This window comes from Copadichromis virginalis, linkage group LG11, assembly GCF_057382275.1.
Source record: "Copadichromis virginalis isolate Kocher_CV1m ecotype Utaka linkage group LG11, C_Virginalis_male_GT1.1, whole genome shotgun sequence".
NCBI lineage: Eukaryota > Metazoa > Chordata > Actinopteri > Cichliformes > Cichlidae > Copadichromis > Copadichromis virginalis.
The window spans coordinates 34,472,102-34,489,632 of NC_140628.1; the positions used below are offsets into that span (position 1 = coordinate 34,472,102).

At 38.9% G+C, this 17,531-nt stretch overlaps 1 protein-coding gene across 2 annotated transcripts in view; it reads left to right on the plus strand.

Moving 5' to 3' along the window:
* crppa (CDP-L-ribitol pyrophosphorylase A) overlaps positions 1-17,531 on the plus strand; it is a 60,956-nt gene that overhangs the window by 30,321 nt on the left and 13,104 nt on the right. The window contains exons 9-10 of one of the 2 annotated variants that reach the window (XM_085472166.1): positions 6,619-6,744; positions 6,917-9,764. In XM_085472166.1, coding sequence (XP_085328292.1) covers positions 6,619-6,744; positions 6,917-7,048 — 258 coding nt within the window. In that variant the 3' untranslated portion in view covers positions 7,049-9,764. Of the gene's footprint in view, positions 1-6,618; positions 6,745-6,916; positions 9,765-17,531 lie in introns of those variants that run through there. The other variant, XM_085472165.1, reaches the window with a different exon arrangement.

Consider the following 17,531-nt stretch of genomic DNA (forward strand, 5'->3'; position numbering starts at 1 on the left):
GGGAAAACGCATCATTTTTTAAGTCATCATTGCCATTCTCAACTTTTTAACTCCTACAAACTGTGTACCTAAAAAACAAAATACAGTTCAGGAATCTAGTTAACAGAACCTGGAAAACCTGCTCTTGATTCTGTTATGTACAGTCCTGCCTTGAAAGCATCCACAGGAAGTATCCATAAGAAGTGTGCACACTGGCTTAGTTATTGCAATAGACATATAAAATAAATGGGCATAACTTAAAAAAATCCTAGTTGGTTTAACAAGTTATTTTTATTTTATCAATGTCAAGCATTATTTACACAGTCAATTCTGCTGCCTGTATGATTTTTTGCTTCACTGAAACTAGACAATAGTTTCCTTCTCCCATCTCTGCTGCCTCAGATGTTGTAAGCCAGCGAGGCATGAAGAAGGTCTAATGACATTTGGAACAACCATGATTCAGTAACTTTTAGAACCAACTTTAACAGCAACACCTAGAAGTAATCATTTTCTGACTGACTTTATCAGTCTCTCATATTATTTTGGAGGAATTTGTCCCACTTTTTTTTTTTTTATTAATTCATGCACAGCTCTCTTAAGTTCCTATCACAGCATTTCAATCTGGATGAAGTCTGGACTTCAGTGTGATGGACTGAAATCAGCCATTGTGTTGTAGATTGCTGTTGTGCTTGGGATCACTGTACTGTTGGAATGCCAAACCTTAGCTTGGACAGATGGCCTCACGTTTGTTTGTTAAATAATTTGGTAAACAGAGTTTAAGGTCCCCAAGACGTGTTTGTGCTGATATGCTGACTTTTCTCCAAATGTGGCTTTGTGCATCATCTCCACTTTGGTCTTGTCTGTCCAAAGGACATTGTTCCAGAAATCTTGTGCTTTGTTTCGACGCAGCTTTGCAAACCTTAGTTGTGCTACCATGTTCTTTTCTGAGAAAAGAGGCTTAGCAACCCTTCCAAAAAAGGCATACTTGTTCGTACTTGTCTTTTTTTCTAATTGTTCTGTCATGAACTTTATAATTTAACATGCAAACCAAGGTTTCTAGTGTCTGAAATGTAGCTCTTGAGATTTATAGCATTTTCTCGGAACATTGTATGATCTGACCTTGGGGAGAATATGCTGAGACGTCCGCTCCTTGGAAGATTTTGACATATTGTTATAATATATACCTGAAAGCCCCAGACCAACAAACTGTCAGAACTTGTCCAGTGACATCCATGTTAGGCTACTAAATTGGACAGATGGATGGAGAGAATGAAAGCTATAGGCTATATCATACAAATGTTATAACCAGTGCATTAGTACAATAAAAAGGCTTCTAGGTATACTTAGTTCAGTTTCTTTTTAACAGGAGGGGACCTCTGCCAGCTGTCTACTATGGCTGGATTGAGAGGTAAAGGGAAAAAGAAAGGGGGGGGGGAAGAGTGCATAGAGAGATGAGGACAAAAAACATACTATTCGAACGAGAAGACAAAAGTTAGCAGCGTGGATTAGTGTTATATATACACACGCAGTGAATGGAAAGAGGTGAGTGCTGAACAAATGCTCTGTGCAACATGTTAAGACCCACAGGAGCCTGAGCCTATTGCAGCATAGCTTTGTGTTGTGTTGACTTACTGTTATCATCATGATTCAATCCAAAATTGATCCAAATGGGACTAAATCATTTTCCTTTTACAAATAACTACTCGCAGTCTCACTTTTTCCCAGCTCACTGAGCTCAGCTTCCTGTCGGACCAGTGGAAACTGCTCCAGTGCCACAATACAGTTTTTCCACACCATTTTAATAAAGCCTGAATCATGAAATTGACAGAAAATAGCATTTTTTTTAAACTGAAGCATTCAAACGTAGCATCTTAACAAGTTTTTTTAAACCCAATTAAATATTAATTTTCATATATGTTTTAATTTGTATCATATTTGCTACATCCAAGAAATGATACCAATGATGTAAAGTCTCAAACTCACAAAAACTGCATACATCAACTGTGATACATTAACATTAGGGGGTTCTGTTTTTTCAAGTACTGAAATTCATACCGTTGGGAGTTTAAACTGTTATAATTGATACTACTCAAGCCTTCTATACATCGCCACTCTCTTTTCTTGGATATCTACATACAGTTCAACTCACTTGTAATTCAAAGCACACAGGTTTGACGTTTCTTTAAGCAAACATTTTTTCTTTTTTATATGTAGTGTATTCAGTATGTACTCTTTTTTTTCTTTCTTAAACGAGCTATTAATACCATTTGAGGACTAAAGGTGTGTTATTTGCAGTTGTGTGTTTGTTAGAGAAGCCACCTAAAGGGTTACAAGTTTGTCTCTTTAATATATAAATAAAAGCTCATAAATCTATAACATGTCCTTAAAGTCATACAGTATATAAACTACTGTATGTCTGTGCATATAATGTCTCAGTGTCATTTCCCCACACAACTGGTGCAGCACAGATTAAGTTTCATTGAGGTACATGTACTGCATAGCATTGAAAACCTTTTCTTTTTTTTTTCTGCTTGTAAAAATCTAACCTGTGGTCCACCTCACGTCCCTTCTGGAGCTCTGTAGCTATTTGGAAACTCTACACCTCCCTTGAAAGCACCTCTGCACGACCTCTCTTACGGCTCGCTTTCCTTCAAACTGTGGCTGATCCCACCAGAGCTACACTAACCTGAGAGCTCACTGAGGGAAAAAAAGAACAAACTGCTTTAATCTGCTCTGGGAAACATTTAAATGTTTGTGAAAGGCTTGTTTACTTTTTTTAATTTGGAAAATGTAACTCTTCATCTAAAACAAAGAGCCAGCATTAAAAACAATGCCAGGTAATGAGAACAACATAAACCCACAGAGGCTGATTTCTGTGACAAAACAAGCCAGATGTCATGCAGAATTGCTCCGCTAAAGCCCCTGTTCTTACTTGTGTTAGTTTTCAATAAAGATTGAAGCACATAGATTCAGATGTGTAAACACTCGGTTTGAAGCTGTGGGGTTTAATGGGATTGACTCCCTTCCACATCAGAACAAACCAGGTTCCCACAAAACTCTCACTGGTAAATGTTGCTAGTTCATCCTAATCTTATTCTGTTCTAACATTTATTCCGATCAGCCACAACAATGAAACTGCTGACAGGCGAAGTGAATAACATCGATCATCTTGTTACAATGCAATGTTCTGCTGCGAAGCCTTGGGTCCTGAGATTTATGTGGATGTTACTTTGACGTATACCACCCATATAAAGATTGTTGCGCACCAAACTGCAACCTCCAGGGATGAAAAATTAAGCCAATTAATTAACTGTAGTTCCTTGGGAGGCCACTTGAGGCTATCTCATAAAGAGGTTCAATGCTTGTAGACTGCACTGTTTAAATGCCAAACTTTAAAGCAATTAAAACATTTTTAGATGCATCCATTCTCTGCCACTTATCCTTCTCAGGGGGGGGGCTGGAACCTATCCCAGCTGTCTTGGGGTGAGAGGCAGGGTACAGCCTGGACAGGTTGCCAGTCTGTCTCAGGGCTAACACATAGACAAAGACAACCATTCGCACTCATATTCACACCTCCATTCACACCTATGGGCAATTTAGAGCTTCCAATTAACGTACCCCCACTAACTGCATGTCCTTGGACTGTGGGAGAAAGCTGAAGTACTCGGAGAGAACCCACATGCAAACTGCACACAGAAAGGCAGGTTTGAACTCAGGTGGAATTGAACTCAGGACTCTATGGATAGGTCTTGATGCATGCTCATTCATCCAGGTAAGTAAATCTCCAAAAGTTGATTTTGTTCATCTGGACGTAGCGTTTTTAGTGGGAGAAACATTTAACTACTCATCCAAGTGACTTCTTCAGTCCCAGCGGACTGCAAGTTTCCCCAATCTTATAAACAGGGAGGAACGCTGTTTTGAGCGCGGAGTCAAGGAGGCCATTTACGTGAAAAGGGAAAGACCATCTTTGAATTGAGGAGGGGGCCTAAGGGTACATCTTTCGCCATCATACAGTGATGTGATTGCAGCCATTGCCCAGCTCTCTGTGAATGGTTCTCATGGCCATTGATCAGTGGTTGTTGATCAATGGTCATGAGAATTTTCATAATTATGATGAAGGAACTGACCTCCCAGCCCTTTGTTCCTTCAGTGGTGCTGGTTTCAGTCATTATGCAAATGTACCGTTTATAAGATTGGGGAAACCTGCAGTCAGCTGAGACTGAAGAAGTCACTTGGTTGAGTGACTAAACGTCTCTCCCACTGAAAACGCTACGTCAAGATGAACAGAATCAACTTTTGGAGACTCTATGGATAGCTTTCACCTTCCAACAACTCTACTGAGGCGGATATTTTTAGTAACTCCATCCATCCATAAACAGCAGTATTGTTTCTTGGTGGTGAAATCGCTGAACTAGATTTCGCCACCATATTTGTGCTGTTTGTGCCTCCTAGGTAGTTTTAGGTTGAATTTTAATTAAACAATTAAGACACAAAGCTTACTGTGTGATATAGCCTGTCCAAGCAGTCTGGGATTTGAAAGAGAAATTCTAGTGTTTTATCAGTTTGTTACTTGTCTGCCTTTCTGCATCTGTTTTTTTTTTTTTTTTTTTTACTGCTGAATGCAATTTGCAAGCTTCTAGCATTAGATGATATGTTAGCACCCCCCCCCCCCCCCCTTTGCACAAAAATGGTTAAAAAAAAAAGACAAAAAACACAACTATGGACAAAAACTAGAGTTAAGGATTGAAATTGTTGAATCCCAAACTAGTCCATCTTTTGTGTTGTGGAGTGACACTCTGTTGCTCCAGCACTGTCGCCCAATGAGAAGGACCTGCAGAACACAAACAACAGCCCAATTTGCTGACTGGGCTCCAAACATCAGAGTTTGTGGTTCAGTAGATCAGAGTTCTGTTGGCAGCTTAAAGGAGCCTGGTTGCTGCATATTTCTGTTGTCACTTTTTTGTCTTTTGTTGTTGTCTTCTATGCTGCTGTATTAATGAGTGGTGTCCTTTTCTTATTACATGAAGAAGATAGAAGTTATTAGAATTTGATTGCTCCTGTAATTGTATTCTATCAGTCTATATAGACCTAGTACTTCCTTATGTAACATGCAGTGATGCTCTGATCTACAGTGAGACTGTGAATTATAAAACCATGCTGGATTTCAGATTATTTTTTGTTACCAAATTGCTATTTAAAGGATTGATTCATTGATTGGAATATAAAAAATGCCTTTAGAAATTTGCAGGGGAAAACCAAAAGGGAGAATTAAAGCGTATTCTATTAAAGTAAATCACATCTGTCATTTTTCCCCCCATCTATGCCTAACCTAATTTCGTCAACATTCAAATGTGCATAAACTCAGCCTGGAAAGTTGAGAATATGGCAAAACATGAGGCAGTCCTCCTAAGCGATTTGATCCTGCACCAGAGTGTCTGGGTTTTTTTTTGGGGGGGGGGGGGGGGGGGGGGGGGTTTGCCTGGGGCTATTATTAGATTGCATATGCACCCCGTTATTTATCCCAGGCTTGATCACATGGTAGTGATCACTGAGGGATCATAGAGTTTCAAGTGTTGGTGTTATCCATGTGATGGTGGTAGCCTCAAGGGGAGTAAAGGAGACCGGATAATGGAGGTCACTTTGTTTTACTTAGTCTAAGATGTTATGGCCTTGAGCAAGACATTTCAAAGAAAAAAAATGTTGCTGTTGAGTTTACGCTATAAGAAATCACCAATCTATGATAAACATTTGCCTGAAGTTTATTACCATTAATATCAATAATATTATTATTGTATAATTATCACTCAAGCAGCTTGTACTTGATTGATTGTCAGGTTGTTGGGGGCTCTTCAAGTATATTTTACATCAGCTTAGCATCCCCTCTAAGTCATTATGGTAGGTGCCCAATAACAATAGTGTCTATGTTCAAGTTTTTTTTAATTTCTGGTAAAATCCAGTCTAATAAGGACAAATACTCTCATTCTTCATGAACTCGCTCACCGTTGAGGATTCTTGGCCCGAATAAGACAATTTGGTGTCCTACCCCTGCGAATGTGCTGAATAATCAGTTTTCAAGTTGGAACTTCAGCTGATGACAACCAACATTTGATTGATATTCAAGGAGAGTGCAATAATTGTACGTTTAAAGCAGATGTCTTGACATTTTTGAAACTATTCTCCTGACTATTGCATCTCACTGCCGCAGTTTTTTACGATATGTGACAGAATAATTGAAAGGAATAAATCTCCATTTAAGTTGCTGTCAGCAGTATGGTTATGGAAATCGACTAAAGTTTAGCTGCTCATAGAGATGACACAGTAACCTGAACCATTGTATCTGGATTATGCTACCCTAATTGAGGAAAATACCCCAGAGGTCCATAAGATTTACAACTCAATTAGAGTCATTATATCCTCAGACAGGATTGTGTATCAACCAACCTCTGTTTACTCTAAGCAGACGCTCATGCTTCCTCGAACTTCCCCAAACATAGCCCTAAACAAATAAGCCTATTGAGCTGCAACATGTTTAAACTACTGCTTGAACAATGTCCTGTAATTGCTCCAAAATGGGGCGTAATTGCTATTCTTTATTGGCAGTTGTTTTCTGATTGGGTGCGGTGGTCTTTGTTTTGATAGGTGCACTTCAGCAGGACTGATGAGCTCCCTGTCAGCGAGAGAGCACCCACGGCAATCACGGAGTTGGCCTCAACAGCCAAGCACAGAAATATTCTCATCTATGGCATCCAGCTTAAACAGTCAAAGGTAAGAGTGTTGTCTTTTCTCCATCTTCTCCATTCCTTCCTTTTATTTCTTTTTAAAGTGAACTTAAGAGTTATTGAGAAATGCACAACTAAGAAAGGCCAAATTTAAAGCAGTGGAAAAGTAATTTTTAACTGTGTAGTTCCAATGTCTTGTCTGACTTTTTGTCTTTCAGGTAATGTTGCTGTCTTATATCAGCCATCTGTACATTTTAGGATGCACACACATCCTCATTTGCATTGGAATAAATGTGCCCAGTAGTGCGACTAAGAGGATGGATAGAAACTTTAAATCCTCTGTTATATGAGTTGTTTTTTGAACTGAATGACAGGGATGAAAAATATGCAGAGGTGCTTTAGGTCCAAAGCACTGTGCAGTTCGAATGAAGTACATGTAGGCCAAGTCACAACAGTTAACCTGATGTGGGGATCCTATGTAAGGCCCTCCAAATGTGTACTGGAGTCATTAGGATGGATGTGACTGTCAGACTTGATCTGAAATCCATATCTGACTTCTTATTTATTGCAGGATTATATAAGGAGAAATTATTCTTCCCCCACAGTGAGAAATATCAAGATTCATGCTACTAAAGCCATCAAATCAAATCACTGTTTTTGGGCCAGATGTGTAAAGCAAACCTAAGACAATATAAATGAATATTCATGGCGTTATTGGCCTTAAATATGACATTCGTTGTGATTCATGTTCCTGACAAATTGGCAGCTGCATCACTTCACAAATAAATGGTAAAAACCTCTTTGCCTCAGGCAAGAGGATGTTTGAGCATGTCGGGTTTGTTCACATTGGTGAGAGGAAAAAGAAGAAGAAGAAAAATGTGATGGGTGAGCTGGTTTTGTTCGTGGTCAGTGAGATGGTATGTCGCATCAGGTCTTGACACCGCACTGTTGTTTAATTAAAAAGAGATGTTTTGTTTTCTCGGTAGTGAGGCATGCAAAATGTCGCTGCCCCACATGTGAGATTGATTCTACTATCGGATGTTGGATATCATGGTTTTCCTGAGAATTGCGAAGAGTAAAGTTGTTAATTAGTCATCCTGTTTAACTCCTTAGAGAGAAAAGAGGAAAGGGAAAGGGAGTGACAGAGATAATGCGCATTTCGCCATGATAAAGTTCTTATCGTTATGAGATAGTGGAACAACAGAATACAACCTCCTATAAATCACTGATAGCTTTTTGTTATAATGAGGATAATTCTTCCCAGATGTCCTTATTCATACTTGCGGCGATGCCTGCCAACACACGCTCCATCAGCCGTACACCTTATATGAATATTGCTTTTATACCTAAGTTTGCTGCATGTCTTTGACTGAAAGCAGACACCACTATTAACATTGCTGTTAATTTGATTTTAATATTAGTGAAAGATTCATTAGCTCCACGTGGATTATTAGTCTTTAAATAAACAGAGCCATTAAAAAAGAAGCTGGGGTGGCATGAATTCACATGAGTGAACATGTAACTATTGTTAGTATCTTTGCCATGATTTTCAGAAGTTTGTCATCCAGAGAATTATGATGTCTACAGTTTGGTCGCATGAAGACGAACATGTTGTGTTTTCCCCATGACAACATGGTCTGGATTGCATTTTCTGTTCCTTGCAAAGAAAGGTCAAGTTTTCCTGTTTGGATTTCTCAGAATGTCTTTGTAAGGGAAGCCAGTGCAGACTGCAAACATTTAGTTATGCCTCTGTCTACAGCTTTATACATATATCTTCCCTGTGACACTTGATAGCTTGCTCTCTATTATTAAACATAGTTAGTGTGCATTTTTTGCTTTTTATGACTCTGTGTATGTGTAGAAATTTCACCACTACCATGCAATTTCTAAAGAGTTCCCTCCATTCTGTACAAAACAACTCAGTGGTCTAAATTCTATCTCGCTAAGAGAATGCCTGGCTGTCCTGGATCCTAAGATTGGATGGAGGTTATCTTGCTTATTAAACTATTGCCAGTAACCAATAATCAGCTTATTGCAAGTAGGGCTGATGTGCTGATTAAATGTCCAAAGTAAATCACATAAGGACCCAAAAGACTTGTCTCGTCCTTTATTATCTTTAAGATGAACAAAATTAGTATTTCTTCAGCCACTGTCCAAATTGTTATTTTTACACATCCGTATTGATTTCAACCCAAAATTTCACAATTGGTGCTTTCCTGTGCAGTATTATGAGGTCATGTTGTACAAATCAGATACACAATCTGGCACAATTTGAACTATGACTACTGTTAATGTGTGTAACAGTAATGATGAAGGATTATACTCCTGTATTATCAGCACTGAGGTGTTCCTGGAGAAGATGGATAGCTGCTCTAGGGGACAGCAAATCAACCAGAATAAATTATTGTGTAAAAAAAATCATATATACACGGAGGGGAAAAAACTACAAAACTGCTGATGCTTTTTTGCTGACCTGTTGTTTTAAGGTTTGGGCTCATTTTGGTGTCTAAAAACCACTAATTTACTTCATTTTAATTTTGCCTCCTTGTTGTCTTACTGAAAGAAGATCAGCACAAGGGGTGTGTTCAGTCTAAAACTACAGCCAGGAGTAGGTTAGCTTAGCTTACCTAATAGTAGAAATATGACTAAACTCTAAAGCTCAAAGTGCAAAGTCTAAGTTCATAGGTCAACACGTTTCTTTATTCTATGCAAAAATTTGAGTTTTACTTACTTGATAATTAGCCAGGCTAATACTGCAATTAGTAAGGCAAGGCAAGGCAAGGCAAATTTATTTGTATAGCACAATTCAACAACAAGGTGATTCAAAGTGCTTTACAGAGACATTAGAAACAAAAACAAATAAAAAGCATGATTTAAAATTGATTAAAACAAGCAAACAAACAAACTTACTAAACACACACATTTCACACCTGTTTGCGCGATCTGAACCCTTATCGTAAGGGGAGCTACCAGTCCTTCTGTGGACGAGCTACTTTCTATTTTAAATTCCCTGAATTTAAAATACTCTCTAGACCCAGTCTAGACCCAGCTGGGGAGCTACCCAGAGCTCTAAACCCACTTAACAAACAAACAAACAAACAAACAAACAAACAAAACAGTATATAAAATCAAAACAGATAAAATCAGAAATAGATAAAATCAGTAGTTAATGTAAGTTTGGAAATTTAAGCTTAACAAACAAACAAACAAAACAGTATATAAAATCAAAACAGATAAAATCAGAAATAGATAAGATCAGTAGTTAGTGTAAGTTTTGAAATTTAAGCTTAAAAGTGTGGATTTGGTGCTTTATTCAAATGCAGCTGAGAATAGGTGAGTCTTCAGCCTGGATTTAAATAAACTGAGTGTTTCAGCTGATCTGAGGCTTTCTGGGAGTTTGTTCCAGATATAAGGAGCATAAAAGCTGAATGCAGCTTCTCCGTGTCTGGTTCTGACTCTGGGAACTGATAAAAGACCGGATCCAGATGACCTGAGGGATCTGGAAGGTTCATACTGGGTCAGGAGGTCACTGATGTATTTTGGTCCTAAACCATTCAGAGCTTTATAGACCAGCATCAGAACTTTAAAGTCTATCCTCTGACGGACAGGCAGCCAGTGTAAGGACCTCAGAGCTGGACTGATGTGGTCCACTTTTTTGGTCTTAGTGAGGACTCGAGCAGCAGAGTTCTGAATGAGCTGTAGTTGTCTGACTGATTTTTTAGGTAGACCTGTAAAGATGCTGTTACAGTAATCAAGCCTACTAAAAATGAATGCATGGACTAGTTTTTCCAGGTCCTGTTGAGACATCAGATCTTTTATCCTTGAAATATTCTTGAGGTGATAGTAAGCTGATTTTGTTATTGTCTTAATGTGTTTTTCTAAGTTTAGGTCTGCATCCATCACTACACCCAAATTTCTCGCCTGGTTTGTGGTTTTTAGATGTATGGATTGAAGTTCTCTGGTGACCTGTAATCGTTTTTCTTTGGCGCCAAAGACTATTACTTCAGTTTTGTTTTTGTTTAGTTGGAGAAAATTGTGGCGCAACCAGTCATTAATTTCCTCAATGCATTATCATTGAGTATCAAAAAAATCCTTTAAAGTAAACAATCTGTAAGGACATAGTGTTAAAACACTAATGCTGGTTTTGAAAATTAAAAATAATAATGAAAATATCAAGGATTCATTATAGAAAAACTGAACAGGTACATTATGAGAATGTGTTTAGTTATAATTTCTCTTCAGTGGAGTTTAACCTTTAGGATGTTACTACAAAGTAACGTGGTGCTGTATACTGCTGACCAGAATACTGTTCTGTGAGAAATGTGAATATTAGAGCCACATTCCAGTGAAAATATTTATATAAACACTTTACAAAAAACGTAACAACGCTTTATAAATTTAAGATGTTGTAGCTTTATTCTCAATTTGCCATCAATAGTAAAAACATGTGTAGCATCACCACAGTGTCTATTTTCCAATTTTTTACACGCATCATTGTTAATCGTCCATAAATTTTGGGTGCCTTTTGTTCCTCCCTAAATGATTTCATCCTTTACTCTGACATGACTGCTCGTTGTCAACTGCACACAAGTGAAAAGCACAACTGGGGAGTGCATTTAAGTGTCCCTCACTTCTCATTATGCATCGCACTGAGGAATTATTGGACGCACCCGCTGCTTTGGAAAAGAAAAGCTGTTTGGCTAATTGAATTTTAACCTTCTGACAGCTAAAATGCATGAGCACATAGAATTGTGCTCGTCCCAGTGAGGTTGGAAAACTGATCCACCTCATTGACCTTCGGTGATGTCTTTTTGGATAAAAAGTGTGTTTTTCTTAAATGAGGCCCGATTGTGGTTTTACTTTATAACACCCAGCTGCTGAAGCACAATGCATCCAGCAGCACGTTGCCATGCATGGTACTTCGCTTTGTCAACAGGAGAGAGTGAAATGGAGTCTTTGGGCAATGAACAGCACTCTCTCTGAAAGGATCAAAGAGCTTCTCTAGAGCTCTTTTCCGTTTGTGCTGTTGCCTCTTTGAAGATGCCCACAAGCCAAACATCAGGTGCAACAATGTGTGAAAACCTCAAACCGATCTGAAGACGTTGGCTGAGAATGCGAAGACACCGGATCCTCATAAACTAACACGATGTTGTGAAAACGGTGACGGTATATGCTATCGGTGTCTGCTGTGTTGATAGGAAGTGTCATTGGATCCTTTCTCGCACAGGGTCCTGGTGACTTGTCATTTGTTGAAAAGGGAGTTGTCTCAGTGATATATGGGTGTTGTAATCCCTGCAGTGAGAGCCCTGATGTTTACCCAACCCCATATTTCCTCCTCCTCAAAGAGCCCGAACCGGGAACCCTAAACCTGAGAAGAGATTAGCCGGCCAGGAAGAAAAGAGAGGGAGAGAAAGGAGAAGAGGGAGGGGAGGGAAGAGGAAAAGAAGAGGACTCTATAGGCCTATTCTCCTCTACCTGTTCAGATCTGGGTCTGAAAGGCAGACAGGTGAAACCGTACACGACCAAGTGAAAATCTTGCTGTGACGCCCGTGGAGTTGTACTCCTGCTGAAGTCGGGGGGAGATTAGGGAAGGCTGCTGTCTCTGTGTTTTCAGCTCACTCCTGACTATTTCACATCCTAAATCCAACAGTTATTCTGTGCCGAATAAAAGAATGGTTTTTCATGGCGATGCAGAGCATTGGATAAAAGGAAACAAGTTCAGTGAACTGGATATCTCTACTAACCACATATCACAAAATCTTTGCGTTCTTAAATGATTTTTTCTTTAAAAAATCATTTAAGAATGACTGCCGGTAAATTCCGCCAGAGCCACTGCCGCCCCTCAGATAAATCTGAGGGGCGGCAGTGGCTCTGGTATCAAGCCAAAGCGTTTAGGAACTATTATGATTGATGATCGATGCAAACAAGGGTATTTATGCTTGTCAAAAAAATGAAGTAAATGTAGCCAGGAATGTGCAGGGTTGTTTTACTACACAAACGTTCCTACTTTCGCCCATTAGTAACAGTGTCTAAGTTTTTTTTTTTTTAAGGTTTTAAAGATAAAATTGTTTTCTAAAAATCCTGCTATGCTAGATGCCATAATACTACCCAGGACTAATTGACTTGATGAAAAGTTAAGAGATCAGTAAATCACAATATATACCAAATTTTATTATAACTACTTTGGTTCTTACTGGTACTTTTTAGTACAAATCCCAGCCTAATAGTAGTCCTACTGAAATAACTGGATGGCAACTACAGCTGATGTTTAAAAAAAGAAGAAGCAAGTGGATCACCAGACATTAGAAACAAACAAGTGAAGCTCTTTTCGTGACATCTCTGTGTTTGCCTGCTGTTAGGGTCAAGAGAAATCAAGGATGGTTGCTGTCTCCGCTCACTGCTAACCTTTCTGTTAGATGTGACTGGTGTCTGGTGTTAATTTTTCTGTTGGAACGTTAATAAATGTATTCAATTATAACCTACGATTGCATGCAGTAGTCTCCTCTGATATTTTAGTCCAGTTGAAAATAAGAGATAAATTGTGAGTTAAAATAATAAACACTAAGTAACATCATATAACTTAATCCAAACAGTGCAGAAAACAACACAGATAAGAAATGACGTGGCATTACACAAATCTGTTTATTGTTACCAAAATGTTTCTGAGACACATTTGGCAGGTCTTTCAGTGGGTTCAGAGAGTAAAAGTTCAGTATCCACCCTGCCCCTTCACATAATTTTTCCCCTGTTGTTGTCTAAGTACTTGGCTTTCTTCTGACAATTATGTCGTTTTTACTTTAAGATCCTTCTGGAAAAGTGGATGAGAGCACTTGGCTCCCTCAGTTGAATCCTGACATCTCCATAAAGACAGAAGCCTGGGATCACTCCCCTCTTAGTAATGTATTTGTAGAGTTAGGGTCGAGCCATTCACTGCCTTGACATGTGCAGAATATCAAGCTTGATCTTCCACGCTGAGTGCTCCAGATGTGTGTTGGTATGTGTGAAACTTGACCGCTGGAGTTTGGCTCAAAGAATTAGACATACCAAAGCGGTGTTTACTCAGCTTTGATTTCATAGATTAAAAAGACCAGCAGCGTTGTGTTTGGGTTGATGTGTCTTGAATCAGGGAGAATCTTGCAGACAATTGGAAAATGACATTCCAAGAGGGAATATATTTGAAACAGAGAGTTTATTCTTATGGAAGATCGGTTTAAGCCAGTTCTTCACAATGAGTTTGTAAACATTCAGTCACGCAGAGAAAGAGCCGAACATACATGTATATTTGTTTTGCCACTTGGTTTTTAGGCCTTTCTGACCACCCACGGTAGTCCTGGTTTCAGTTTACTTCCAGTTATGTGGTGGGGAAGTGCAGCTCTGCTGAAATTATGCTTTCAGTTAACGGACCTCATCAAGGTTTGTTTTTGTGCCACTCACCTTCTTACTCTACTCGTGCTTTTATTTGCAGAGACCTTGGCACACGTGCTTGCGTGGCTGTTTATGGTTGAAAATAGCTGTAGAACAGCACGTAACAAGTTCAGACCAAAAAAAGTAGAGCAGAAAGCCCCAAGAGGTTGGTAAAAATGTGGCCGTCCTCATCAGTCCTTATGGAAAATTAGAAACGAGGATTAAAATCCATATTGCTTTCCTCCGAAAAATAAAAAATACTTTTTCTCATGTAAACTGATATCGATATGTATCCCAATATAAATCAAATCACTATTTCTGTTAACCCTAAAGGTTCCCCTTTAAACCTAATTTGATATATAAACATAAGGTTAATTTTTTTCCTGTCAGAAGTTAAATATGATAAATATACTGCAACATTGTACAACTTATGTTTATATTGCTAAGACCTTTGCATGATAATTATGTTATTGTTTTATTGCCTAGCTCTGTGTGCACCCATGAAGTCAATTGATGCAGTTTTCTTGGTGCTAGCACTGAACCCACTCACCAAAATATGGCCACTTCTGGCTACAAAGCCTCAAGATGACAGTGGCCATTTGAAGCATCAAAATGCAAATCCACAAACTATGATGTTATGTCTCTGGATCTGCAGCCATCCTCTATATACAGTCTATGTGCCCAACCGACGATTTTCCACAGCTGACATGTTGAATTTGCCTGGTTAAAACTGCAAAATGAGTTTTTCCAAGAGTTTTCTCACGAAGCCTTGTGTAAAAACATTTTTCTTAACAGTTTCTTGTAGCAATTCTGTTCACTCTTCATCTCTCAAACCACATGGGTAGCATCCCCCTGTTGTTTAGTCTGCAGCACACTGGTATTTTGACAGGAGTATAAAAACATTGTGTTGCACCTATGTTTGCATGTTTAGCATTAGCGATGGAAGTGAGGGCACCGAGTCTTGGCCAGGATGCTGCTGAAAACCCAGGTAGTAATAAATGTCTTGTTTTCTAAAATCTGCCTGCACCTGCAGCTGACCTCAGATGACCTGCGATATGGAGTGTATTTAGCCTCCCTGGGTTTCTGTAAGTGATACAATGTGATCAGTAAATGAGGCTTCTGTGGCGAGTGTGTGTGCGCTTGTTCTTCTCTCTCAGCGCACGGAGGATTTGGTATGTCCCAGTTCATAACTCCCCACCCATGCCTTCATGCATTCATACCTCCTCAACTAAGGATCCATTGTCCTTGCACACTGTTTTGAGGTCTGTCTTTCGGTGAGTTCAATTCAAACAAAGTCATCTCTCACCAGAGCTTGTTCAAAAAGTTCTCACTGAAGGGCTCCGGTGGAAATACAGACCACCTCAGTGTCCCATTCTTAGCAGAGTTTTCCTTTTCTCTGGAGGGTACACAGAAGGAGAAGTCGCACATGGAACATGACTAACAAACTGCTTTGTTTGCCCGACGGATGCCCCTAGACAGGATATTTTGGAAACCCTTGTTGAAAGAGCTTTTCCAGTGTACCGTGAAAAGGTTGTGTGGCAGCAGTTGTTCTCTCAATGTGATCTCAAAAGGCAGTTATCAGGACAAAAGTTCTTTTTTTTAACCTGTCAGCTCTTTTGGACTTTTGGAAAGTCTGAGGAAGCCTCACAAAAGTAGGGCGGGATACAGACTTATTCATTTTCCTACATTATAGTCCCTTTCAGATGAAGTGAGGCAGAATGGGAATGATGGGAATATCTAAAATACAGACATTCAGGCAGCAACACTAAATACCTCAGCAAAATTCAATAAAAACACACTCCCTAGAGACGCTTCATCTCTGAGAAGTACGAAATAATACTTATGTCACTGTCATCTCTGTCAGCTTTAGGTCCCAGTCTCTTAGCTTGGATACAGACGGCTTTTAAATTTATGGCTGAACTTTCAGTGTAAGCCTGATATATACTCTGAAAGTTGTTTAGACCTGAAGCTCAGCAGTAAATATTAGCACTGTTTGGATCTAAATCAAATATTTGGATGTATGTGTGTGAGCGTTTTCTTTCTTCTCTATCTCCTGTCACTTTAATCCAAGTGCCTGACTGAAGTTTGGCAGTTATTGGTCATCTTTTATTCATTCCATCTCAGTAGATTGAAGATAGAGCCTCTGTTCGTTTGTCCCATAATGTGCTGCGGTCAGTATCCCCGTCATTATCATATCTGGAAAGTATGTTTACTGATATGAAATACTTTTATTTTTAGTTTTATTTCCTTTCTTCTTATCTCCTGTCGTTGCATATTTTGTTTTTGTCTTTCAGTTAGATTTACTATCTTTTCTCCAAGCAGCAAAACTGAACATTAGCTTTCACATAAAACTGCACGTCTTGGTACAGATCACAATTATATACATTTCCTTTCCTTGCTCTTTCTTCTATCACTTCCATGTATTATTTCTAACTTCCTGTAGAGCACAAATTTACCATGGATCTGAAATGTTATGTGCAAGAAAATAAATTAATCTTCATAATTGATTTATGTTGTTTTTTTAAGCACAGAATGCAAAAACGATGCCAGGACTTTTAATACTCTCTGTTGTGGGTTATGTTGATCAAACAAAGGGAGTAGTTTAAATGGAAGAAAAAAAGTATGACGTGTAGCCTAAAACTACACTAAAACTACATTTTAATACTGATGCCTGGACTAAAAGTACTCTTAATGCTCCAGCTAGAGCTGAATATAAGTTTACCATTTTGGCAAAACGTTTCAGTTTTCTTCCTGCTTTGTGCACATTCCCATTACATTTCTTTTCTTGAACTGCTCTGTAATCTTCATGCAAATTCTGTAACACAGTTCTTCACTATTACTGTTTTAACTGTTTTAATATTCTCATCTACATCTACTTTTTTTAATCCCAATAACCCACCAGTCTATTGGCTCAATGTGTCGCTAATTATATGCTGCTAAACAAATCCACTAAACCAATCCACAGAAACTTTTGTCAAATTATATCCGAAAAGAAATCCCAAAGTTTCCAAAATTAACTTGACACCAAAGAATAAAAAATAAGATAAAATGTATTGTACTGGTGTATTGCTTGGTGCTGCTTTCAGTAGAGGGAGTTAGTCATTCTGCCACAGCTCCTGATTACATCAATGAATCTCTACAGGACATTGGTGGTGTAACATTCAGGGCTCTAATCAGACTGACCAGTAATTGAACCTGTTATCCCCCTCTCCTTTCTCAGTTTAGCCCCTAGCTACTGCCTGTCTTCAATGATACACGGAGAGGAGGGAGAGCAAGAGGACCACAATACCCACTCAGGGACGAGCTGTCAGAAGCCCTGAAACACTATCCTCTCTGTGTTAAAAGCACTGGGTGTTTTTAGCAGTATTATATCACTGGGATTCAGTAAGGCAGGTCGTTTGGGAAGAGTTTTCCTGAGAAATGACTTCT